This window comes from Adiantum capillus-veneris, chromosome 30, assembly GCF_014529385.1.
Source record: "Adiantum capillus-veneris isolate H3 chromosome 30, ASM1452938v2, whole genome shotgun sequence".
Taxonomy (NCBI): Eukaryota; Viridiplantae; Streptophyta; class Polypodiopsida; order Polypodiales; family Pteridaceae; genus Adiantum; species Adiantum capillus-veneris.
In genome coordinates, this window is record NC_140960.1 from 94,001,135 (window position 1) to 94,028,724 (window position 27,590).

Below are 27,590 nucleotides of genomic sequence, written 5' to 3' on the forward strand. Positions count from 1 at the left end.
AGTGTCAAACTTTACAGTTGTACCTTCTTTGTAGGCTTTTGGCTTTTCCAATGCCCCCAAATTGTCATAAGGAATTTTTTGTAACATGGGCACTGTAATAGGGATCATCGGCGTTCCTTGGCCATTAGCATTTTGCGTCATTGGTGCCATCTATGGCTGCTGGTTGGAAAAACCAGCCATGCCAAAATTCCCCTGTGGCACCCCAAAGTGACCCTGGTTGCTTTGAAAGCCTTGTTGCATGTCGATGTTACCATACACGGGGTTTGGAATCATGCCTTGCATACCCCCAAACACTGTTCCTGGCATATATTTCTGGTCTCCAGGCGCATAACCAGCCATATTTTGGAACACAGATCCACCTCAGAAATACCTAGGATGTACCCTGGGTGGTGGAAAAACTTGATGAACTTGTTGGAAACTGGTTCCCTGTCCATTTAATGCAATATGTGTACTCTGAAAGGTGGCGGGCTGAACTGGCAAAACCTGTGGAATTGGTGTCCTAGACACCTGTTCATGGATGGAAAGAACCCGTCTTGGAGCCCTAACAGACTCCGCAACGTGCGAGTGCTCCCTATCCTGGGACGCATGAAGGACCTGGGCTTGGGCCTCAATGGGCTCTATTGGCTGTGTGAGTTGCCTTGTCGACTGTGGCACTGGTGGCACTTGCAAAAACTCCATAAACCTTGGGTTCTACACCGGTCGAGTGAAAACATTCAGAGTGGCAACCAATTGAGTCCTAAATGCTTCATCTTCAAGTTGCCTAGTAATAAAGCCCTGCGTTGGTGGAGCATTCACATCAACAAAAGGTACAGATAGGGGTGGCCGTGAACTCTTGCCAACCTCGAATACCGTAGGTATTGCGTGCCTGTCCTGCGAAGAGGAACCCTCTTCCATAATGCCTCTCCCTTTGTCGACCATAGTGGAATCCCGCCTTCTTGTACTCTATGTCTTCACCAAAAACCAACAGAGGCTCACTTCTTGAGGAAAAAGTGATTCTGTCCCGGCAACGGAACCATGAAACCGGCCCGTAGGGCGGTAGACTTTGGCTTTCACCCGAAACTTTACTTTAGACTTTAGGACAGAGAACTTTGCAAATAAAACTTGTAACTGGAATTAACACTTCGAACACACATGGCTTGGAAGCTAGAGCGCTACCAAGCAGACGCCGACAACTTGTTGGCCCCAAAAACTGGCGCCCCTTTCGGTATTTCTTTATTCTTATTGCAAAAAGCGATCCGAACACTTTCACCTAACTCTCACCAAGCTGCCCAAACCTGTCCATGGCTGTAATTGTAGGTTTTTGACCCAATTTCGCCAGCAGAACGATGCAAAATCCCTGTAGGTCAAAAGTACACGTCAAGGACACTTTCCCTTGCGGTTTGGAAGCTTTTCAGTGAACTGCAGGTCAATTTCAGCGTGCTGTAATTCCTTGTTTAGTCACAGTTAGATGCCGCCCTGCTTACGCATCCCAAGGCTTTCCCGAGGCTCCCTTGGCATTGCCATGCAGTTTAGGTGCAAAACTCTAAACCTGCAGAAAAACACAGCAGGCTGTAATCCTCTGTTTTGGATCGTTTTGGGCGGAGCGAGCAGGCCTATGCGTGTCAGGTGCCCCGGCATGCAATGGGACAGCTCCCCTTTGAAACGGACGAGTTTTCACGCGAGAAAACTCTCCGTTTTCGCAACCTTTGCGATGGAATTGTGCGTACCTGTGTAGGATTAGCAATTAGCTAATCCGGTTCCTGTTCAGAAGGCTCTTGCCTTGGCAAACGCGCATAAACCCCCACAACTGTACATGGTCATCTGAGAAGCCCAACTAGAGGGGCATTACCATATGTGCCAAGGGGAGAGAGAGATGCACGAGAGCAAATCGTCGCGCTACATAGAGCAAGGGAGAAGGCAAGCTTTCCATTAAAGCTTCATCACTTGCACCAACTACTCACACACGCTGTAACACACTGAAGTGCAATAATCAACCCCCCTCTCAAAAATGGGCGCCCCTAGCTGGGATGGGCTTGGCAAGTGCACCGCGAGCCGCCATGTGTCCAGTTTGCCTCTTTTGAGTTAATTCCTAGTACCCACCGACTTATAAGTGTAGTGAGGGGGCCTAAATGACTTTGAGCTGAGCCTAGACACACTTTTACTGCTCGGATTCCAGTGCCGGTCGGCACGACTAACTCGTGGCGACATGGCCTTCCCGTTTGCGGATGAAACTCTCGGCCGTCGGCCGTTTCACAGTGGCCATACAATGCCCGACCATTTGCAACTTCAAAAAGAGGGTCCCAAAAATTAAATAAAAATCATCGAAAAGAAACCAACAACTAAAGGTTAGCAGTTGCCATGTCCTCGTGACAGTAATTAGCAGTTGCCACGTCCTCATGACAGTAATTAGCAATTGCCACGTGCTCGTGACAGTAGGCCCCCTTGGCGGTATTTCTTCATCATATTGAAGTCCCAACAAAACCGTACAACGTTTAGTGTCCAAGTACAACTGGCATGTTGGCCGCACTTTGATAGCTTCTATCGCTAAAAGCAACCTACAAAAGCAATTGCTAAAAACAACTTTTTCTATTAAAGAAACCACACAAGTCAGCCCAAGTAGGAGCAGCGGAAAAATGTATTTGCAATGGAACCCTACCACGTCAACAGGGCGTATCGCCTTCCACATCAGTATTTCTGTAAAATCTGCCACATCATCAGCCACTCTTCACTGTACTGCCGTGTCACCAACTGTCTGTACAGCTCCATACAGCCCTGTTCAACCATGAAGGTTGCTACATCATCATTGGTTCACAAAAAAAATGGCCATAAAGAAAGCAATGATGCATAGAAGAGACTATGCAAGACAAGAAAAATGATCCCTGCTTTTTCTAGGCTTCCTGGACATAGCAGCTAAAAAATGCGTTTTTTAAATAGAGTACAGAACGGGACGTTTTAAAAAGTTCACTACGTTTCTTTGTTAAAAAACGTGGGCAGTTTATAGACTTCTTGCCTTAAGACTTTAGGGTCTATAGATGTCAACTTTCCATTTAATCATGTGCAACATTTGACTTCAATAAATTTTATACCCTTTTGTGTGGACCCATATAATATAATACTTGTAAAAAAATTATATTTGAAAAAAACCAACGTAGTCTATTTTGATCCTTGAAAAATACATCTAGTACGCGTATCAAATGCCCCGTATAAAACGTCCCGTCCCGTACCTTAGCTGCTATGGGGCTTCCAAATCAAATTTTGTACCTTTGCTTTTCAACTACGTGCTCCACTTTATTGATGTGGCAATCTGGATGCAAAAAGGTTTTTTGTGAGAACAAATGTCAAGTATGACCTTCCTGTGTGTGAGTGTGTTTATGTTCGGGGGAGGGGGTGTTCTTGAGTGTCGGCACTCACTTTCTGCAACCTCGTGGGGCTTGCGTATAATGATTCAGTCAAGCAATCTTTTCATATATCTTAATAGAAGCTCTATGTTCTGCTTTCGTGAAAAGATTACTTTTGAGTTTAACGCCACCTCAGAAAAAACCCTCAGGAGGTGATTGGATACACGTATGATTTGCAGGTCTTTGTTGTGCGTCAAGATCTAAAGATGGGCAGTGGCAAAATAGCCTCTCAATGTGCACGTAAGCTCCTGGTTCTGATTTTTGCATTCTTAAAGTAATATAAATCAGGTTAATAAAATGAGTGCGAAAGATTCACTTTCCATAACAGCTTTCTTTGGTTTTGAGGGTGAGTTAATTGTTGCTTTGGCCTTAGTTATGCTGTATAATTTAGTCTTGTAAGCTGTTTTACAGCTTCAGCTGCAAACCCCTTGGATCTAAATTATCTCTCTGGTACAATTAACATTTTGATTATTTGCAGATGCTGCTGTTGGTATTTACGAGGAACTTATGCAAAGGTACTGCACCTATGAAGGTGTTCAAATTCTCAAGACAAAACATCGGTTGCTTTAGCCTCATGGTTTTGTGTCCTTTGATGACAATTTCTGAAGTTCCAACATGGTAATTAAAGATGTCCTCCTAGTAAGCACTAATAGGTAATTGCACAGGGATTTCAAAGAATGGTAGAGTTTATCTCTATTATGTGGTAGACAGCTTATGCAACCCTAGTATATTCAATATGCAAGTTACAATCATCTTGAGGCCTTGTGGTACACCTTAATGAGGACAGTATGTGCTGGCAATGTAGGTGCCTGTTGGCTTTTTTACCCTGCCTATTACCTGAGGTTGTATAGACTGAGGATATGGTGTATGGGGATGGGATTATTTCTCCATTATACCTTCTTGATAGTCCCCTGACGGAAGAGATATGGCCTATTGGTGGTTTCTGGTAACTGATGGCAGGATGTTTTTGTACTTTAAGAAAAGTTGGTCTCTAGATTTTGAGAGGGTTGTTCTGTTTTGTCTTGGAGATGGAGATTGATTTGAGACAGTGGAGGCTTGTCACAATTTTTGTCAACTATCCTCAAGGCATGGGCAAAATAATTTTAAGAAATTGCAAACATGCCATCCAGAAAGCTTATAAAAAGGTGAACCTTTATTGTTTGATCTAATTCCTTTACCCCCCCCCCCCCCCCCCCCCCCAAGGCGCGGTTTCCCATTGGGGGCAACATAAATAATAGCCTTTAGTTGTTAGCTTTTAAACTTTCACAAGGACTAGAATCTCTGGCGTTACGGTTCACAGTCGTGAAAATGATCTGGTATAACAGAAACACAGTCCCCTTTACTTTTTTGAGAGAGAGAGAGAGAGAGAGAGAGAGAGAGAGAGAGAGAGAGAGAGAGAGAGAGAGAGAGAGAGAGAGAGAGAGAGAGAGAGAGAGAGAGAGAGAGAGAGAGAGAGAGAGAGAGAGAGAGAGAGAGAGGAAATGATTAAATGATATATTAACGTCTTAATAAGGCCAAAATCACCTATGAGACAGTACAAAAAAATAAATACTAAAATGAATCTAGAAGTGCTACTAGCTCGAATTGTGTGGGGTATGTGTGATCACTGATACAATGGGTGCCCAATACAAGAGAGAGATATACAATGGGTGATGGATCCTTCCTCATCTGTACTTTGGATGTCGAGATAGTATGGCTCGAATCCTCTGTTGTAGTCTCCGTCGATGTTGTGAAGCTCCTCTCCTCAGTCGAGGGCGTCTGGATCTCCCTAGTTCCAATGCTCGGTCAATGAGAGTACCGCGGGTGTGAGTATGAGCTGAGCTTTGTAGTGGTGGCTGCTCCTCTATTTGTTGGTGTGAGGAAATCAGTAATCTGTCTCTGGGATTGTCTCTCTCCAGATCTCCTCAGTAAACTATCTCTGTGCCTGTGTAACTCAAGTAGATACATGCCAACACATCTCTGGTCCTGATAGCTCATGACTCTGGAGAAGGGTCCGAAGCCTTCTCTGAATAGACAGTGGAAGCGACCCCGTATCTCGTAATACACTATGCACTGACATATATAATGTGTCTCCGTCTCTGGCTCTGTATGGCATAGGCGGCATATCTTGCTAGCTGCTGGTATCCCTCTGAATCTACCAGTCTCAATCTCAAGCTGGTGTGAAGATGACTATATTTGACCAATGGCACACCGTAACCAATGAGATAGATGTGTATCCATATAGCTGGGACGAATCACAAACCCATCCCTTGTAAGTTGAAGAAGACGCTCTCTATAGAAAGCCATCTTCGTACCCAACTCCCATGTCAGCTCTATCCATGTCCTCTTGGTGTCCAACTGGGTCAGGTCCTTGCGAATGAGTCTAGTAATCTCCACCCATGTAAGAGACAACCATGGTGCTAGAAGGGAGGCAAGCTGTCCATGCTGAAGCCATGTATCTAGAACCATGATGACATTTGTGCATACCAGCATGATGTGTCCCCCTGTAAAGCTAATTGTCTGGAGGACTTCAGGGCCAATCTAGCATATCTATCTCTAGTAGTATCCCATAAGCTGTGCATAAAGGGGATTGATCGAGTAAGCGCCTCTATCTCCATGGGGGAGCCGCTAACTCCGCTCTAATGATCTCGTGTGGCACGGAGGCCTTGGCTCTAATCAGCCGAGAGATCATAGATACCAAGGGCCTCTCCATACCTCTCCACCCATCCTGACCCATAGAGGGTCCCCAAACCTGAACCCCATAGAGCATAGCTAAAGCTACCAAGGTATCAAAGAGCCAGAGCTTTGTTTGGGGTTCCTGGAATTGAACCTGCGAACATATCCTCTCCAATCCTCCCAAGGCCGCATACGCTCTGGTCAGTCTAGTCTTTGCTGCTCTCTTCAAAGAAAACTTTGGCCCAGTGAAGGCTACCCCAAGATAAGTGTATGCATCTATGTACTCTACAATCTCCTGATTATAAGTGAATGTAGGAGTAGGAGGGAGAGAGAGAGAGAGAGAGAGAGAGAGAGAGAGAGATGAAATGTAATATTAACATCTTCAAAAGGCCAAAATGACCTATGAGACCAAAAGGTTACATGTGGTGAATCTAATATTAGGTCCGGGTACAAAGAGTACAAAGAACTGAAAAGAAAATAGTGGGTAGGGGTGGGGTGAAAGCTGATACAAAGGGAATACGAAGGGTGAGCTGATACAATGGAGCTCTCTGACAATAGAGGAATCATATACATATTGTAAGGTACAGCGGAAGTGAATGTTGAACTTTGCTCAAGATGAATGCTCCGAACTGTGCTCAAGGGTTTCTTTTACTTACGGAAGGGAGAGCCTTCCGCCCCTTCAGTGAGAGAGTGCAAATGATCACAAACAAGTGGGTAAACACTGTGAATGAAGGTGCTGAGACTGAGAGATAGGGAGAGAAGAATACGACACTAGAATGTTGGCAAAACCTCCTCCGAAGGCCCCACTCTCTATGGCGAGAGCGGTCTACTATTGATTGCACAAATCTCTACAATGGTCTGAATGCAATGGTCTTGCCGACGATGACGACGAGACGGGCTGAAAACTGAAAACGTTAAGGGCTGAAATCTGCAAATCTTGTGTTTGCTGAATTTTGACTCTATGTCGGTGACGACGGCGATGACGACGATGCAACGACAATGCGCTGAAAACACAGATGCTGAAATCTGCGAATAGCGGGCTCAATCTGCAAATGCCGCATGGTCAGCTGGCTGATCTGACTGTGCGACGGGGATCTGCTGCGGGAAGGTGAGGGCTGCGAGGTTTGGGGGCTGCGGTGCGGAGGATAACTGCTGTAAACTGAAAACACTGATGCAAATCTGGGATCTGCCGTCAGTAAACTGCAAACACTAGGGTTGATCTGTAACTCCAAAAATGCTAGGCTGATTTGCTCATCTACTGCAAAAACGTTATGGGATCTGTTGTCGCCAGGCTGATCTGCTGCTGAAAATGCTAGGCTTGTTCTGCAGTTGATGAAAAACGCTGGTTGGTCTTTGGTGGCTGAAAACGCTATGTCCTCTGCCGGTCTTGTTGAGAAGGTGCACTTCAGATGAGGTCTGCTGTCTCTTCTACCAGAAAGTGCTAGCGCTAGCCTTTCTTATATATTGGCTTGGTCAAATTGCCCTACCCAGTTTCCCAACAAAGTCACTTCTTAATAATAAGTGAAAAATGGCTAAAATAGGGAAAATAGGTCTGTGCATTGTAAAAATGCTTCTGATGGGTTCTGATGGTAATATGATGATCATGCTGTGTGCAACCAGAGGATATACATCTACTCTAAGTGCCTGGACATGCACGGTCTGCGAACAGACTCACAAAAGTGCCAAAACACTTCCTAAGCTAGGCTAACTGAACCCCTGTCATGAAGTAGCTTGTCCACATATACATAGGGTTAGATGTGCACGTGACACATATACATCAGTATCCAAAAAGCTATTGAGGTTCAATGTCCTCCAAGGTAAGCACTCTGTCGGGACGGCTCCTATGTCGCGCTAGTATGGTATGGATCCTCTGTCGCAATCTGCGTCGATGTCGAGAGGGCCCCCTCATCCGTGGGTGACGGGATCCCCCCAACTCTATCGCCCGATCAAGCAGTATGCCTTTGGTGTTGCTATGTTGTGGGGGGTGCTCGAACTCCTCTGTCTGTGACTGAAATAAATCTGTAATTTGCCGCTGTCGCTGGATCTCTCTCATTTTGCCCCTCTTCAAGAGGTCCTCTCTGTGTCTGCGAATCTCCAGTAAGTATAATCTGAGGCATCTCTAATCCTGGTATCTCATGACTCTAGAAAGTGGCCCAAAAGCCTCTCTGAATAGACGGTGAAAGAGGCCTCGTATCTCATAGTATACTGGGCAGTGACATGTAATGTAGCTCTGTCTCGGGCTCTATCTGGCACACCTGACAAATCCTGGACTCGGCGGGTACTCCTCTAAATCCGTCTGTCTCGATCTCTAGCTGATGTGAGGATGTGCATATCTGACCTATAGCACATCGTATCCCGTGGGATAGATAAGTATCTATGTATCCTGGTCTGATCACAAAACCATCCTTCGTAAGCTGGAGAAGATGCTCTCTATAGAAAGCCATCTTCGTACCCAACTCTTGTGTAGGCTGTATCCATGTCCTTCGTATCCTATTGAATCAAGTCCTGTCTGATGAGCCTGGTAATCTCTACCCTAGTGAGAGAGGAGGAGGGTGCATCCATAGAGTACTGATGGGGGTAGCCGATCCATACTAAAGGCGATGTAACTGAAACCAAGATGCCATCTTTGCATACCAACGTGATCTATCTCCCTGCAATACAAGCTGTCGTGAAGACTCTTGTGCTAATTGAGCATATCTGTCTCTAGGGAGAGCCTAGGTGCTATGCATAAATGAAACTGATGCCTCCACTACCAATAGAGGAGGAGTGAGCTCCGCCCTAACAATGTCATGTGGTGCACAACTCTCAATCTTGTGCACAGTTCTCAATCTCAATCGCACTCTCAATCACACTCTCACTCTCATTCACAATCACAATCTCAGTCTGCCATCACAGGTGAACAGCCTCCTTCTGATTATGGCGGCCGTCTTCCTTGCAAAAAAGTGGCTATTTTCGTCCTCTCCTTCTTTCTTTAGCAAAACGGCCCAAAATTAGGCTTGAAAAGAAGTGTCCTGCACATGAACACATAAGAGCCGCTAAAAAACATCCCACGTGAGTCCTAAAATTCCTGGCCGTTTTCAGTGACCCGTAGCTCCCAAACGGTTTCAAATTTGCTCGGGGCTGTCTCATATGAATTCGCGCGTCTTGTCGAGCTCTTCAATAGTCGTGTGATGCGAAAAATCCATATCCTGCTCGGTTTGGCCGAAAACTTACCTGAAAGTTGTCAATTTCTACAAAAACAGCGTAAAACAGCATTTTCTCACTTTTTTCTTGATCTACGGGCTGAAACGAGCATCAAAATGAAGGAATCTGAGGAAACTCAAAGAAGGAATATTTTTTCTCATATTAAGGACTACATTTTCTACATACCAAACATTTCCAAATTTTGACCTTAACACCCTCAAAACTGGCTCCCAAGAGGTGTCCCGGGTCAAAATTTGAAACTTCACGGAAACAATCAGAATAAAATCCTAGACTATGGAAAAACTTTTAAATGAACGAATTTTACTCCAAACAAAAGATAAAGCAAAATCTTTGCAAAATAAGTCCTATTACACTCTCGACCAAGGTGGAAAGGTACGTAGTGTACGACATGCTTAAGATACGTACGGAATGTACTTCTGTACTGAACCACCTTTCAGGTCCGTAATAGGTACGTACCATTTGTAAAAAAACCATAATATATTGAAATTGAGTTCACAGACCTTTCAAAATTTAGACTCACAAATGCTCAGAGAGGGTGGGGGGTCGCAAAGAGTACGCGCAACGTAGGAAGAAAGAGTGGAAGGAGCATATGGGAGAGTGGAGCTTACCTTTCTATGCGGGAAAGTCTCAAGTAGAAGCCTCTGTGTGACTGTCTGTGAAGGTCTCTGCACAAATCTGCACTATGGAAATTATAATAGGTGCACCCCAAAGTTTTAAGCCGTGGCATAAATCATAAACCACACAAAAGGGCTTGCCAAAAACTGTCTGCCAAAATCCGTACACTCATCGCTGATTTCCTCCAATTTTTTTAAGTTGGCCGTATAGCACCGTACCTTACAGTTGTACCGTACTGAATGGTTCAGTACGTACGTATGGATGCAACCTTGCTCTCGACCATATGTAAAAGTGGGGGCAAACCTCCTTACCCACTCCGCCGTAGTGTTAAATACCATTACCTTGGTCTTACTAAGGTTCACAGACAATCGAGTGTCTTGTGCAAATACATGCAATGCATCCAAATGACGTTGCATCCCCTCTGGAGAATCTGTGATCAGTACAATATCATCAACATATAATAACAACGGAATCCACGTCCCTGCAAGTTGAGCACCTCTATCATCCTCTGTCTGTACATAATCTGAAAACTCATCTACATATATCCCAAAGAGAGTCGGAGATAGAGGACAGCCCTGCTTCATCCCAATGGTGGAGTGAACCATGTCGGACATGCCCTGAGTAGTGCGTACCCATCCTACCACTGTCCTGTATAAAGCTAAGATCCCCCAAATCAACTCTGTGCCCCCATGGCCTGCAATCTGCGTATGAGTCTAGCTCGTGGCATTGTATCAAAGGCTTTGCAGAAATCCACAAAGGTGCAATAAATCCTCTTGCCATGGTGTCTACCCTTCTCAATAATGGCTCTGAGTGTCAAAATCTGGTCAAGAGTGGAGAAACCTCTCCTGAACACTTCTTGTCCTGCTACCCGTATACCCTCTCTCTCTCGTTCAATCCACTCAACTCATGCTCAAGAATTGATGCATATAGCCTAGCCAGAGTGTGACCAAATATGATGGTGCGGTAATTTCCGGGAAGCATAGGATCTCCTAACTTGAAGATAGGCACAATCGTGGACATATTGCAAGTCTTAGGAAAACCCTCATGCATGGCTCTATTAAACATCATAGCAAGAGGCTCTGCAAGCATATCTCTGGCGTGGATGAAGTGCTCTGCTACCAACCATCATGATCCTGTGCTCTTCTTGTCTTCATCGTGTCAATGGCTTTCCTTACCCTCTTAGCAGTAACGAAAGTACATGTCTCTGGGCATGCCTCTGGAGAGACATGCAAAGGTGGCTGCCCTGATGTTGTATAGAGAGATGTAGCATATTCTGCCATGTCTCTGTGGAAGTGATGGCTGGTGGTGGAGAGTGCTCATTGAAAAGCCTCCATGCCTCACTAGAGTCCTGACTCATAAATAGCTGATACAGATCACGCTCTACTGAGATAGGTAAGCCCTCTTCTTTCGTCGCACTAGGCGGCGAAAGATAATCCGTGATTGTCTATGTGTAGTAGTACAAGATCTTACATCCTCCCAAAGCTGCAAAATTCGAGGTGTCCTCACCTCGAGAAGAAGGTGGGGTAATCAATGAGAAGATTATCTTCACATTCCAAAGTGACATCTTCATGAGGATAACCTGTCCATTTGATGAGGTGTTCCCTAATAGAGCGATTTCTGAGTGTTCTGTCTCCTGATTGTAAGATATGTTTTGGTTGGATATCAAAAGTATTATCCTTTGTTGTAATAAGATGAGAATCATCTAGGATCTAAGATCCCTGAATTTTTAAAAATAAATAAATAGATAAAATGAAAATAAAAATAATTAAACTATCTCTCTGATCAATTATGAAGACTAATTCAAATTTATTTATTATTATTGTTGTTGTATAAATTTTATCTTGTTTGAAGATCACATATTAAAAAAAAAAAAAAAAAAAAAACAATGCCAGTGGTGCTGGGAAAATAAAAATCGCCTTTTGCTACTAAGAAGACGCGCATTAATCGTAACTGCTCAAAAACAAAAATATGTTACGGGACATCCCGCGAGACAAATTAACCAACATGAGGAGCCCGAGTATTACGAGTGATAAACCAAATAGATTGCGAGAAGCCAGGATTACGCGGGAAAGGAAGCCATGCACTTACACTATGAACAGGAACTCCGAATAGCATGAGGAATTGCACCACACAATAACTCAAGAGAACCTTAGTGGGTTTGTGAAGATTACTACAAAAGGAGGAGGCCAAAAACTAGCGCTAGAAATTGGGAGAGCAATTCTGGGAGAGCTATAGAGCATCGTAAAGAGAGTGGGAAGGCTCTACAAAGAGAGTTGAGCATAGAGAGCTTCTTGTAGGGCTTCTACTTGGCTTCTCCCATCTTCTTCCTCGCAAGGCAAGCGATCTTTCGAGGAGGCGCTCGTAGGCAGTCGTCATCTTCTTCATGGGAGTACTCCTCTTCATTACTCAAAGAAGGTATGTGAGATACACACCTTTGCGCGTTCCTAATTGTCGCATAATCGGATTGAATTACAGTGAATTCTTATCTGTGTGTCTCCTTCGAAAGAGAAATGTGTATGCGATTCTTCCGGTCTCCTCTTACGCAGAGAACGTACATCTACGCTAGAGGTAATCATAAGATTACTCTTCCAACTTTATGTCCATAAGAATTTTGTCGTAATGTGGTTTAACTAATGATTTATGGCTGATTGCGCATAAGGAATTAGGCATGCGTGTGGGAAGGATCAAGGTAAGAAGATGTTCAAAATTGCATAAATGATAAAAAAATTTCTTTTAAATTAAAAATATCTCCTATTACAAACCTCGGATGAAAATTCTATTGGTGAAGGGATGACCGAAATTTTATCCTCTTCGATTTGTGGTCTCACGACCGTAAGCTGATTCTGCATCGATTTTGAGTTATTTCATTTTTTTTGAGCAATGGTCTGTTTTAGATAGGTTTTCGGGAAGGAGAAACTGTTTTTTATGGGTAAATTAGTAGTTTTTGTTATCGAAATGTGGTGAAACTTATCAGCCCGTAAGAATAAGATAATTAGAAAAGGTCTACATGTGTATAGAGATATGAATTATAAATTTTCGTCAGTTTTGCATGCCAGTTTTGCGTTTTTTGATGCATGGAGGTAAAATCACTAAAACTTATCCAAATTCAATTTGGTTTGTTGAAGCACGATTAGGGTATTGAGATGAGATGAATTATACTTTCAAAATCATATTTTGATGTTCCAAGGTAGATTCACGTTGTATGCCAAGTCTATAGGTTTTCGTCTGTGTTTTTTTTCTCCCATGCATGCTAAGGAGAGAACTGGAGTCCGAATTTGATTCTCCTTGTTGGTATAAGGTTATGGTACCAATCTGGATTGATTTATATGTTCAAAAAGAGAGATCTTTTTATGTTTGGATATAATTTAGACTGTGTATGGCCCGAACATGCGGACATGCGAGCTTATGACATCTTGAGGATGGAAAATACATTGTGATGCTTGCTTGTTGCCTAATCGTGATTGTAGGGGAGACAACTTGATTCCTTGATGGTAAGGAGCAATCGTACAATGTTTTGGTTGGATTTTGTAATGAACTATTGACATTGATGGCTTTCATGAGTGAAAGTATTTCATGTAGAGTATATTGATGATTGCATTGAGAAGGATTGGCATGTGGTATGGTTACTTGCAGTATCTTTATATGGTCCAAGTGATGATGCTAACCAGTGAGTTGGATCATCTGTATATAAATTGATAATGGATAAGTATTGTCGGGTATGTTCCCGTGTGTTTCCGGGTATGTTCCCGTGTTTTTGTTCAGGATCAGTGTAGCATCTTAAGCTGGTTTGCCTAAACTCACCAGTCGGCACTGATCTCTGGTTCTGACACTGATCTCTGTCACTGGTGGGCATGCGATTCTTTTGAAGCTCGGGCTTGTGGAGGTGTCTACAGCGGCCCATGACCTGAGTGTTGGTCATGCGGTGTCGGACTTCACACCATAGAAGCAAGATTCCCTTCGTCCGTAGAGGAGTGGGTGGATGGGTAGCCCGGTCGATGCTTAATGGTCCGGGGCTCTCCAATTTATTGTTTTCAAGTTTGATTTGAATTTATTCATGAATTGAGTTGTACAAGTTATATGGTTTTGTTATTAATGCACGCCTCATATAGGGGACTCAGCATCACTTCGTGTCGACACTCTCTTTCTCTTCCTCTCTTCTCTCTCTCTCTCTCTCTCTCTCTCTCTCTCTCTATACTCAGGATAGCACCAGGTGCAGGGTATTCCTGAGTTAGTCCACTCCTACTCTAGGGTGGGTGCGGGAGACCCTTCCTTCTGGGCAGCCTAAGTCGTGGGCCGGATATAATGTCTATTTTGCTTCCACTGTGTATATCGGAGTTAAGAAAATCAAAATGATAAATATTGAATAGACCCAGAGAGATGGGGATCTCTCAGCTGGTATTGGAGCCTAGGTTGTATTACGGAAAAACCAAGGATTATGTAGGAAACTGACATAGGTTGACCTGAGAGGATGTGTCCTTAATAGTGCATGGGGATTTTATATGTGAATCCTCCTACTGTAGTTATGTTGCCGAAATTGGGTTGGAGTAGGCTATTTTCAGCCCAATAAAAGCGGGATAGGAACTTACAGGTTTTCTCGCAAGTTTTATAGCAATAAAGAAATACCGAGGGGCGCCAGTCTTTGGGGCCTATAGGGTGTCAATGTCTGCTTGGTAGCACTCTAGCTGCCAAGCCGTGGTTTGTGTGAAGTGTTAATTTCAGTCACAGGTTTATTCATGAAGTTTTCCTCTGTGCCGTAAAGTCAAGTAAAGTTTATCAAGTAAAGAGTTGGGTGAAAGATAAAATCTACCGCCCTACGGGTTGGTTTCATGGTTTGGTCGCCGGGACATAATCACTTTTACTTGAGCCTTCGTTGGTTTGCGGCGAAGACATAGAGCACAGGAACTTGGAATTACACTATGGTTGACAGGACAAACGACGCCAGGGAAGAGGGTTCCTCTTCACAGGACAAACAGATTGTTCCTCCTCCAATGTTCGAGCGTGGCGAGAGTTCATGGCCACCCCTGTCTGTACCTTTTGTTGATTTGAATGCTCCACAAGGTCAAGGGTATATGACTGGGCAACTAGACGAGGATGCATTTAGTACACAGTTGGTTGCTGTTGTGAATGTGTTTTCTTGATTGGTGCAGAACTCTAGGTTTATGGAATTTTTGCAAGCGCCACCAATGTCACAGCAGACAAGGAAACTGTCTCATGCAGTAGAGCATGTTGAGGCTCAAGCCCAGGTCCCTTGTACGTCTCAGCAGGGCAGGGAGCACTCTCATGTTGTGGAGTCAATTGGGGCTCCAAGACAACTTCCTTTTGTCCATGAGCAGGTGGTTAGGACGCCTATTCCACAGGCTTTGCCAGTTCAGCCAGCTATATGCCAGGAACTGTGTTTGGGGGTATGCAGGGCATGATGCCAAATCCCATGTATGGTAATATTGGTATGCAACAAGGGTTTCAGTGCAACTAGGGCCAGTTTGGGGTGCCACAAGGCAATTTTGGCATGGCTGGTTTTTCTGACCAGCAGACACATGGCACCAGTGACGCAAAATGTCAATGGTCAAGGGGCGCCAGTGATCCCTATTACAGTGCCCATGTTGCAAACAATTCCCTATGACAACTTGGGAGCACTAGAAAAGCCAAAAGCATACAAAGAAGGTGGTGCAACTGTGAAGTTTGGTACTTTTAGCGTCTTTGAGAGCACATTCTTTGGTGACATGATAGTCTATTCAAAGAATGATAGGCGTCACTTGACCATTGTGCTCGAAGATCTACGTAGTCGCAAGCTACTTGTCAATCCTAAGAAAAGTGAGTTCGTCTTGGAAGAGATTCACTTTCTTGGCCACGTAGTGTCAAAGGACGGTGTCCGAATGGATCTTGCCAAGGTTGAAGCAATTAAGACATGGCCAAATTTAAAGACTGTGCATGATGTCCGTAGCTTCTTGGGCTTATGCTCTTACTATAGAAGGTTTATCAGGAACTTTGCCACGATTGCTTCACCCCTTCATGCTCTACAAAAGAAAGAGGTCACGTTCAAGTGTACACAAAAAGAGATTTCAGCTTTTAATCTCTTAAAGAAAAGATGACATCGGATCCGGTAATTGTCTTGCCAGACCTCAGGAAGTCATTTGTGGTCAAATGTGATGCGTGTGTCAACAGTATTGGGTAGTGTTAATGCAAGATGGTCGGGTAGTAGCTTACGAGAAGCACATGCGATGGGCAGACATTCTCTCTATGTTCCACTTTCAGATTCTGCATGTGGAAGGCAAGAAGAATGTTGTGGCTGATGCGTTATCAAGAAAGCCACAAATTTCAGCTGTGTCAATGCCTTATCATCATGAGCTTGATGACATGAAGGAACAATATGCTATTGATGAAGATTTTGCAAGGATCTTTGAATAGTTGCAAAATGGAAAACGCCATGAGCACTACCTCCTCAAGGATGATTTTATGATGATGCATGGCAGACTATGTGTCACTAAGCCATTACGACATAAGGTTATGGTTTCCACCATATGCAGGGCATTGTGGCATAGATGTAACAGTGAGAGCGATCAAGACATTCTTTTATTGGCCTACTTTGAGGAGAGATGTGGATGCCTTTGTGCGAGCATGCGTGATTTTCCAAAAGGTAAAGTTTGACATGCAAAAGGCACCAGGGTTATTACAGCCACTACCTATTCCAGATAAGCCATGGGAAAGCGTTGCTATGAATTTTATCTTTGATCTTCCAAGAACGCCGTCAGGGAATGATGGTATATGGACCATTATTTGCAGGTTCAACAAGCATGCCCATTTTATTTCTGTCAGGAAGAAGATACAATCTGACCGGATGATGGCACGGCTGTTTATGTACAATGTTCTCAAGTACCATGGTATACCACAATCTATTGTCAGTGATCGAGATTTTTGAGGCAAATCGATATGTAGAGAACATGGATGAAATGTATAAGAAGATCAAGCTTGCCTTGGAGAAGACTTAAGCAAAGCAGAAAAGGGTTTTTGATTGGCACCGTCGTGAATTGTTGTTTTCACCCGGTGATTGGGTACTCTTACGGTTTGAAAAGACAAGGTTAAAGAAGATGAAGGGCAAGGAAAGGTTGTTTTCGAAGCTTAGCATGCGCTACTATGGGTCTTCTCTAGTACTTAAGAAGATCAGCGATGTTGCTTATAGGGTGAAATTGCTTGATACTTGGAAGATTCATAATTCGTTTCACGTGAGTCTTCTAAGACCCTTCGTGGGAGATGTGTCAGATGAGGATCAGCGAGAAGTTGAGGAACTTGATGAGATCTTGGTACCTGAGCAAGTTTTGGCAAGGACAGAAAAGTTAAGGGAAAAATTGTATGATGGTATTTGGTGAAGTTCAGAAACTATCCACCTATGGATGCAAAGTGGATGGAAGAGTGTGAACTGCTAGAGTCACCGAATGTATTGTAGCTTTACCTTGAGGCTTTCGAATTACAACATACGTATGCCCCAACCCAACTTGTTAGAAAGAGGGGTAATGATGGAGCTAGCACATCAAATGTACATACGGATTCAGTGCAATAGAAGTGGAGACTTCTCTATAATTGCTAAAGGTATTATGCTCACCTCATTGTAGATTAAATGACAAAAGTATGAAGATCTCATTAAGTCATTTGTATCCCTGTTTCATGACCTTTCCTACAGATACATGTGATGATAAAAGGGTGCTAATTACATTGAATCATATATGGCATGTATATCTGGCATGCAATTGAGGATGTTTGCGATTTCAAGAGGGGGGTATGTCACGAGGCTGTGGCAACCACTAACCTTAGTTGTTGGTTTGTTTCGCTTGATTTTATTTAATTTTTGGGACCCTCTTTTTGAAGTCACAAATGGTCGGACATTGTGCGGCCAGTGTGAAATGGCCGACGATCGAGAGTTTCACCCGCAGTCGGGAAGGGTAGGTCGCCACGAGATGGTCGGGTCAGTCGGCATTGGAATCCGAAGAGTAAAAGGGTGTCTAGGCTCAGTTCAAAGCAAATGGCCCCTCGCTCCACTTTATAAGTCGGTGGGTACTAGGAATTTAACTCAAGAGGCAAAGTGGACACTTGGCGGCTGCAGATGCAATTGCCAGTCTCATCTCAAGAGGGGGCACCCAAACTGAGAGAGGAGGCTGATTAACTCAAGAGGCAAAGTGGACACTTGGCTGCTGCAGATGCAATTGCCAGTCTCATCTCCAGAGGGGGCGCCCAAACTGAGAGAGGAGGCTGATTTTTGTTCATTAAGTGAACCACTGTGTGTGTGAGTAGTGGGTGCAGGTGATCACAGCTTTGATGGAAAGCTTGCCTTCTCCCTTGTCTTATGTAGCGTGATTATTTCACTCTCGCGCACCTCTATCCCCCTTTGAATACAGAATTGTAATGCCAAGCTCAAGGGCTTTCATATGTATGTACAGTTGTGTGGGTTCATGCGCGTATCCGAGGCAAGAGTCTCTTGTCCAGGTACTGGATTAGCTAATTGCTAATCCCCCGCAGGTACATGTGAACTCGTAGAGATTTCACGCGAGAAATCTTGTCCGATTCAAAGGGCAGGTAGCCCTACAGGTGTGGGAGTACGAGGGCTTGCTACGGATGCGACCGCACGAAACAGAACCCAAAACAGTAAAATACAGCATGCTATGTATTATTGCAGGTTTAGGGTTTTGACCCTAATTGATCCCTAATATCCCAAGAAGCTTCGGGGAAGCGATGGGATCGCTGTACGGGTGATCTGGTGCATTTTGGGGCAAAAAATAGAGAATTCAGCGTGCTGCAAATTCTCGCCAGGTTTGGGAAAGTGCTCGCATGTGCCGGGGAAGTTATCTTTTGCATGGGGATTCTATATGTGAAGCCTCCTATTGTAGATTTTATGTGTCACATTTTCAGCCCGGTAAAAGCGTAGGAACTTACAAGTTTTCTCTCAAGTTTTATAACAATAAAGAAAAAGCGAAAGGGGCGCCAATCTTTGGAGCCTATAGGGTGTCACTGGTGACTGTCTGCTTGGTAGCACTCTAGCTGCTAAGCCGTGGTTTGTGTGAAGGGTTAATTCCAGTCACAGGTTTATACATGAAGTTTTCCTCTGTGTTGTAAAGTCAAGTAAAGTTTATAAGGTAAAGATTCGGGTGAAAGCTAAAGTCTACCGCCCTACGGGCCGGTTTCAAAGGGACTCTCCATACATCTCCAACCATCAGCACGACCAACTCTGTTCTGATGGTCCACTGAGGGTCCCCAAATCTCCACTTCATATAGCATGGCAGAAGTGACTAGAGTGTCAAAGAGCCAAAGCTTTGCTCGAGGTTCCTTAAGTGAACTTGCAAACACATCCGCTCTAGTCTCCCTAATACTGCGTAAGCTCTGGTCAATCTCGTCTCTGCTGCTCTCCTCGACGAAAATATTGGGCCATTGAAGACCGCCCTGAGATAGGTATATGCATCTTTATGCGCCACAGTCTCTCGACCATATGTAATGGTCGGACCTGACCTCTTGACTCATTGTGCTGTGGTGTTAAACACCATTACCTTGGTCTTATCAAGGTTCATTGACAGTCGACTATCCTAAGCAAACACATGCAATGCACCCCGCACCCAAATGGTGTTGCATCCCCTCTAGAGAGTCTGAAATCAGCACAATGTCATCAAGGTATAACAACAACGAAATCCATGTCCCTGCTACCTAAGCACCTCTCTCTCCCTCTCGCTCTACATAGTCTAAAAACTTATCCACACACATCCTAAAAAGAGTTGGAGATAGGGGACATTCCTGCTTCACTCCAATTGTGGAATGAACCATGTCAGACATACCCTGAGCAGTGTGTACCCGTCCCGCAACTATCCTGTAGAAAGCCAAGATCCCCCATATCAGCTCTATGAGAGAGAGAGAGAGAGAGAGAGAGAGAGAGAGAGAGAGAGAGACGAAACGAAACGAAACGATATATTAACGTCTACAAAAGGCCAAAATGACCTATGAGACCAACAAGTTACAAACTGGTGAATCTAATACAAAGTCTGTGTGTTGAAAGAAAGACTAACATCCTTGAAAGCGCGAAGCAAAAGGTATCGGTAGGTGCGCGTCGCGATGTACTGCAGGATTGGGGCAAGAAGCAGGAGGCGGAGTGCAGTAGAGAGGAAGCGCTAGGGATTGAAGCAGAGAGAGAGAGAGAGCTCACATTTTTGGGGAAAACTCAATAAGTGAGTTTTGGGTTTTCCCACTTTTATTATAAGTGACTTTAAAAAAATGTGTCCAAGTTCAATATGAACCTGGACAAAGTATAAAAATGTACAAAAAGGGGTTATTTAGGGCTTTAACCCAACAACCTCCCACTTAAAGGCATAAATGACGCCTTTAAGTTAACCAACTCCCACGAGCTGTATGCAATGCTCATGTTGAGCCTTAGCAAGACTCTTGGTGAGAACATATCCTGTGTATGGATCTTAGTCAAGGTGACTAGACCATCCTCCAATACTTGTCGTATGAAGTGGTACCGCACATCTATGTGTTTGGTACGCGCATGAAACATGGAATTTTTGGCTAAATAGACAGCACTCTGGCTATCACAACCCAACATGGGTGTATGAGCAGGCATGCCAAGTTCTTTTGCAAGTCTGCCCAACCAAATGGTCTCCTTTGACGCCTCTGTGGCTGAAATATATTCAGTCTCAGTAGTACTCAATGCGACAATTTTTTGCAACCTAGAACACCAAGAGACTGCACCACCAGCTATCGAATGGTAGATTTCCTGGTATCCATGTCCCTTGCCATGTCTGCATCACAATATGTCACGAGGACGTGGCAATTGCTAACCTTAGTTGTTGGTTTCTTTCCAATGATTTTTGTTTTATTTTTGAGACCCTCTTTTTGAAGTTGCAAATGGTCGGACATTGTATGGCCAATGTGAACGGTAGTTTCACCCGCAGACGGGAAGTTGGTCGGCACTGGAATTCGTACAGTAAGAGGATGTCTAGGCTCAGAGCAAGATCATACAGGTTCCCCCCGTCGCACTTAGCAAGTTGGTGGATAATAGGAAGTGAACTCAATAAAGGCATAAGGTCAAGGTGGGATCACCAACAGAAAGTATCCGACACTTGGGTCATATTGCACTTTTGGATGCGGTCCCAATGAGGATAGATGGTCAGAAGATCACAGGGAGCCCAACGGAAGCATCTCCTAAAAATTAGAGAACTGCTATTTTGGGCCGTGAAATGTGTTCGCGTCATTACCTCCGGTATGACAAGGGGAACATTTTAGTACTCTGCTACAAAGTCAATTGATGCACCAGTTGAGAGATTTTTAAGCAGGAAACCCAATGCGGGGAAATTGCATGCATGAGTGCCAAGTGGCACTTTTTGGTCAATTTACCAAGTTTGGGAGAAGAGAACTCGTAACTGACTTTTGAGAGCAGTTTTGGAGACTGTTAACTTGGATTTTCAGCCATTTCTCTCCATTTTTGAGCTTCCCATAACTTTGACCAGGTCCAAGGAGCTCATTTTGAGCATTGGAAGGCATCAGATGCGTGTTTACAGGGCTGTTTTGCTGCGTTTTCAGCGATATGCAGGTTTTGGCAGCCATGGAAATCTTCTCCTTTTTGCATCTATTTGTTCATAGATGCATTACAGGTCAAGGGCAGCAGAGGGGGCGCTCGATTTATGCTGGGAGGATGCTTCATTGAGAACCTGTCACAGGTTAAGAGCTATGGAGTGCTTCCTTTCCCTCTCATGTACAGTGTGGTGCTAGGAGTGATGCCCTGCACACTACACACTGCTCTCTCTCTCCCCTACGTGCAGTTATGTGATGCCCCACAAGAGGGCTACTCATTTGACTGATGTAAAGTTGTGTGGGTTCATGCTTTTGTGCTGAGGCAAGAGCCTCCTTCAGCAGGAACGGGGGTAGCTAGCTGCTGCTCCAAAGCAGGCATTGGTGAGGGTCATAACCTCACCGTATAGGTGCAAAATCAGCGCTGTGTATGCGCTGTAAATTCACTGTTTTTCAGTCATACGGATGCCAGGATCATTGGGAATCGTGCCCCACTGGCAGAGGACAGTTAGGGGACTGTTTGGGGCTGAAAACAGGGCAAAAACCAGTAAATACAGCGTGCTGAATTTACTGTTTTTGGACAGGAATCAGAGGGTATACGACAGTGCAAGCGAGTTCCAGCAGGGGAATTGGTTTCGTGCAAGTTTTGGGGCTGTTATGTTGCCGAAATTTGGCCAAATCAAATGGTATCTAGGTGGATACACGTGAAGGATTCCCAGGACCTTACCTTGTAATTTACCCTCCTAAAGAATAAAGAAATACCGAAAGAGGCGCCAATTTTGGGGCCTACAGGTTGTCGGCGTCTACTCGGAGCATTCTAGCTTCCGAGCCGTGTGTGTATTCAAGTGTTAACTCCCGTCGCAGGTTCTCTTTGCAAAGTGCTCTGTGTGTGTGTATAAAGTAAAGAATTTCGGGTGAAAGCCAACGCCTACCGCCCTACGGGCCGGTTACATGGTTCCATTGCCGGGATATCAATCACTTTTTCCTCAAAGAGTGAGCTTGGATTGTTCAGGGTAAAGACACACAGTGCAGGAATACGGGATTACACTATGGCCGACAAAGGGAATGGAATTATGGAAGAGGGTTCGTCTTCACAGGACAAACAAGAAATTCCGCATGTTCGCCCTGCCAAAAAGTGGTCAAATTAGGGCTGATTTTCTGTTGCGTTTTAGGGTTTGCAAGTATGAACCAAGATGAGATAGGGAGAGGTCTCACGGTGGTAGATTGGCCACTAGATCTCCTGCGGGAGTGATGTGGGTCTGCCAGGTGACATGCTGCTTGCCGATTCTCTGAGGCGATTGCTTGGATTCTATGACGCATTGGTAAATCATCTTGAAATTTGAGCTTGCTTGGTCGTGGGTAGTACGCCACAGTGTTGGTGGAATTATGCTCGTTTGCAGAGGCAAGAGCCTTTTGCATACGTAAAAGTTAAGGGACAGGTTGCAAGATGCTATGGTGAAGTTCAAGAACTATCCACCTATGGATGCAAAGTGGATGGAAGAGCATGAACTGTCAGAGTCACCAAATGTATTGCAGCTTTACCTTGAAGCCTTTGGGTTACAGCCTACTTATGCCCCAACCCAACGTGTGCAAAGGAGGGGTAATGATAGAGCTAGTACATCAAATGTACATATGAATTCAGTGCCATAGATGGAAATGGCAAAAGTATGAAGGCCTCATTAAGTCATTTGTATCTATGTATGTTACGACCTTTCTTGCGGATACATGCGATGATAAAAGAGTGTTGATAGCACAAGATCATCAGTGGCGTGTATTTATGGTATGCAATCGAGGACGTTTGCGATTTCAAGAGGGGGGTATGTCACGAGGACGTGGCAATTGCTAACCTTAGTTGTTGGTTTCTTTCCAATGATTTTTGTTTTATTTTTGAGACCCTCTTTTTGAAGTTGCAAATGGTCGGACATTGTATGGCCAATGTGAACGGTAGTTTCACCCGCAGACGGGAAGTTGGTTGGCACTGGAATTCGTACAGTAAGAGGATGTCTAGGCTCAGAGCAAGATCATACAGGTTCCCCCCGTCGCACTTAGCAAGTTGGTGGATAATAGGAAGTGAACTCAATAAAGGCATAAGGTCAAGGTGGGATCACCAACAGAAAGTATCCGACACTTGGGTCATATTGCACTTTTGGATGCGGTCCCAATGAGGATAGATGGTCAGAAGATCACAGGGAGCCCAACGAAAGCATCTCCTAAAAATTAGAGAACTGCTATTTTGGGCCGTGAAATGTGTTCGCGTCATTACCTCCGGTATGACAAGGGGAACATTTTAGTACTCTGCTACAAAGTCAATTGATGCACCAGTTGAGAGATTTTTAAGCAGGAAACCCAATGCGGGGAAATTGCATGCATGAGTGCCAAGTGGCACTTTTTGGTCAATTTACCAAGTTTGGGAGAAGAGAACTCGTAACTGACTTTTGAGAGCAGTTTTGGAGACTGTTAACTTGGATTTTCAGCCATTTCTCTCCATTTTTGAGCTTCCCATAACTTTGACTAGGTCCAAGGAGCTCATTTTGAGCATTGGAAGGCATCAGATGCGTGTTTACAGGGCTGTTTTGCTGCGTTTTCAGCGATACGCAGGTTTTGGCAGCCATGGAAATCTTCTCCTTTTTGCATCTATTTGTTCATAGATGCATTACAGGTCAAGGGCAGCAGAGGGGGCGCTCGATTTATGCTGGGAGGATGCTTCATTGAGAACCTGTCACAGGTTAAGAGCTATGGAGTGCTTCCTTTCTCTCTCATGTACAGTGTGGTGCTAGGAGTGATGCCCTGCACACTACACACTGCTCTCTCTCTCCCCTACGTGCAGTTATGTGATGCCCCACAAGAGGGCTACTCATTTGACTGATGTACAGTTGTGTGGGTTCATGCTTTTGTGCTGAGGCAAGAGCCTCCTTCAGCAGGAACAGGGGTAGCTAGCTGCTGCTCCAAAGCAGGCATTGGTGAGGGTCATAACCTCACCGTACAGGTGCAAAATCAGCGCTGTGTATGCGTTGTAAATTCACTGTTTTTCAGCCATACGGATGCCAGGATCATTGGGAATCGTGCCCCACTGGCAGAGGACAGTTAGGGGACTGTTTGGGGCTGAAAACAGGGCAAAAACCAGTAAATACAGCGTGCTGAATTTACTGTTTTTGGACAGGAATCAGAGGGTATACGACAGTGCAAGCGAGTTCCAGCAGGGGAATTGGTTTCGCGCAAGTTTTGGGGCTGTTATGCTGCCGAAATTTGGCCAAATCAAATGGTATCTAGGTGGATACACGTGAAGGATTCCCAGGACCTTACCTTGTAATTTACCCTCCTAAAGAATAAAGAAATACCGAAAGGGGCGCCAATTTTGGGGCCTATAGGTTGTCGGCGTCTACTCGGAGCATTCTAGCTTCCGAGCCGTGTGTGTATTCAAGTGTTAACTCCCGTCGCAGGTTCTCTTTGCAAAGTGCTGTGTGTGTGTGTGTATAAAGTAAAGAATTTCGGGTGAAAGCCAACGCCTACCGCCCTACCCTACAGGCCGGTTACACAATATCCCTGCAACTTCAAGTCACTTTTTCCATAACAAATACACTTTTGATTGTGTACCTTTTAAATATCTCACAATGCATTTGACTAACTTCCCAATGCGCTTTGCCAGGATTCGACATGTATCGACTAACAACTCCCACTGCATAAGCAATGTCAGGACGAGTGGCAACCATAGCATACATAAGAGAACCACAAGCTGATGCATATGGGATTCCCTTCATTGCTTTCAATGCCACCTTATCCTTTGGGCAATCTGCTTTGCTAAGCTTAGTGTATGGAGATAAAGGTACTCCAAGAGGCTTAGCATTAGCCATATTAAATCTGTTAAGTACTTTTGCAATGTACCTTTCTTGAAATAAAAACAACAATTTCATCTTTCTATCTCTTTAAATACGCATGCCCAAAATATGCTTTGCATCACCCAAATCCTTCATAGCAAATGCTGAATTTAGCTTACATTTCAGAGCATCAAGACTAGTCTTATGTTTCCCGGCAAGCAGCACGTCATCAACATAGAGAACAAGTATGATGGGACTACCATCTTCATCCCTTTTCGTATACAAACAATGATCTGCATGGCTGCGTTTAAAGCCTTGAGACAGCATAAAAGTGTCAAACTTCTTATACCACTGTCGTGATGATTGTCTCAAACCATACAGAGCCCTTTTCAGTTTGCATACAAGTTCCTCACGTGTAGGAACTACAAAACCTTCAGGCTGTTTCATGTATATGTCCTCTTCAATGTCACCATGCAAAAACGCTGTCTTTACATCCATTTGATTCAATTCCAAATCAAGCACCGCAATGAGAGCAAAAAGGACGTAAGCTTTACAACGGGAGAAAAGATTTCTTGAAAATCAATTCCTTCTTTCTGTGCATATCCTTTTGCAACCAATCTTGCCTTGTACTTTGGTTTTTCATCCACTATCTTAATCTTGTATACCCATTTGTTAGGAAGAGCCTTTCTCCCTTTAGGCAATGACACAAGATCCCAAGTATCATTTGCATACAAGGATTTCATTTCCTCTTGCATCGCAAGCTCCCACTTACTGCTTGACTCACATGATTTGGCCTCTTTATATGTAAGAGGTTCACTCTCATCTGTCAACATTACATGATCCAAAGAGGGGTTAAATCTCTGCGGTTGCCTTCTCAAACGAGTTGACCTGTGTACCCAATGATCTACATTCTCAAGCAACGGTTCTACATCATAAGGCAACTCATTTTCAGTTCTATCATGCTGCTGAAAATCATTTTCAGCCAATTCAGGTGACTGTCCATCCTCATTAGGAGCATCAAAATCATGTCCTACCTCTTCTGGCTCAAGGTTAACCGGCTGATTATCAATTTCAGCTTGCGGTAATGCATCATGAGGCTCTTTTTCAACATCAATGGGTGGCACGGAAGGCTGAAATCTGACTGTTTTCTTGTCAGCATCAGATTTTGTAGCATTCTTAAGCAATTTTGCCTCATTGAACACTACATCTCGGTTGCGTATTACCTTTCTAAACTATGGTAACCACACTCTATAGCCCATTTCACCTTCTTCCCCATAACCTAGAAGGACTTCTTTAATGGACTTCATATCAAGCTTTGTTCTCAAGTCATTGCGTACATGAACAAAAGCTTCGCAGCCAAATACTCTCAAATGATCATAAGAGGCAGGTTTGCTAGACCAAACCTCCTCTGGAATGTCATTTTTTAGCGTACTATTAGGAGAGCGATTGCAAATATGAAATGCAGTTTTCAATGCCTCCCCCCAAAACTCTTGGGAAAGATTAGTAGTGGACAACATGCAACGCACTCTCTCGCATAAAGTACAACTCTTGGGAAAGATTAGTGGTGGACAACATGCAACGCACTCTCTCGCATAAAGTACGATTATACCTCTCAGCCACACCATTGGAAGACGGATTATAAAGGGATATCAACTCCCTTTTAATCCCATTTTCATCACAAAAACGCTGAAATTCAGCAGATACATACTCTCCTCCATTATCAGATCTGAGACATTTAAGCTTAGTACTCTTTTGCGTAGTGACAAAAGCATGAAACTTCTTAAAAGCATTAAAAGTCTCACTCTTACTTTTCAACAAATGCACCCATCCTTTCCTAGTACAATCATCAATGAATGTAACAAAATACAATGCACCACCAAAAGACTTAACATGCATAGTGCATACATCAGAGTGAATAAGATCAAGAGGATTAGCTTTGCGAGAGACACCAGAGTAATAAGAAGATTTCTTTTGCTTTCCATAAAGACAATCGTTATAAAAATCCATGTTTTTGTCTTTTACATCAACCCTCTTCAAAGAGGAAAGGACATCAATACCCTTTTGGCTTATATGGCCAAGTCTCTTATGCCACAATTCCGTGTGTGGAGCAACTTCAGCAACAACAAGAAACTTGCCAGGCAAAGCTTTGCATCGAAGATAGTACAAAGTACCTCTTTTAGACCCTTTTGCAACAAGCATAGAGCCCTTAAGCAACTTCCATGAACCCCGAGCAAAGATGGTAGTATAACCATGTGCATCTAACTGGCCAACATATAGCAAACTTTTCTTAATGCCTTCTACAAACTTGACATCATTCAACACAAGCTCTTGATCATTGTTAAGAGCCAAACACATAGTACCCATTCCATCAATATTGCAAGCA

General features: G+C 44.0%; 1 protein-coding gene across 1 annotated transcript in view; it reads left to right on the plus strand.

The window, feature by feature from the left end:
• Nucleotides 1–27,590, plus strand: part of LOC147418427 (Peptidyl-tRNA hydrolase II (PTH2) family protein) — an 88,312-nt gene that overhangs the window by 54,004 nt on the left and 6,718 nt on the right. Inside the window, exons 3-4 of the mRNA XM_086507462.1 lie at nucleotides 3,557–3,617; nucleotides 3,856–3,892. Coding sequence (XP_086363588.1) covers nucleotides 3,557–3,617; nucleotides 3,856–3,892 — 98 coding nt within the window. The remainder of the gene's footprint in view (nucleotides 1–3,556; nucleotides 3,618–3,855; nucleotides 3,893–27,590) is intronic.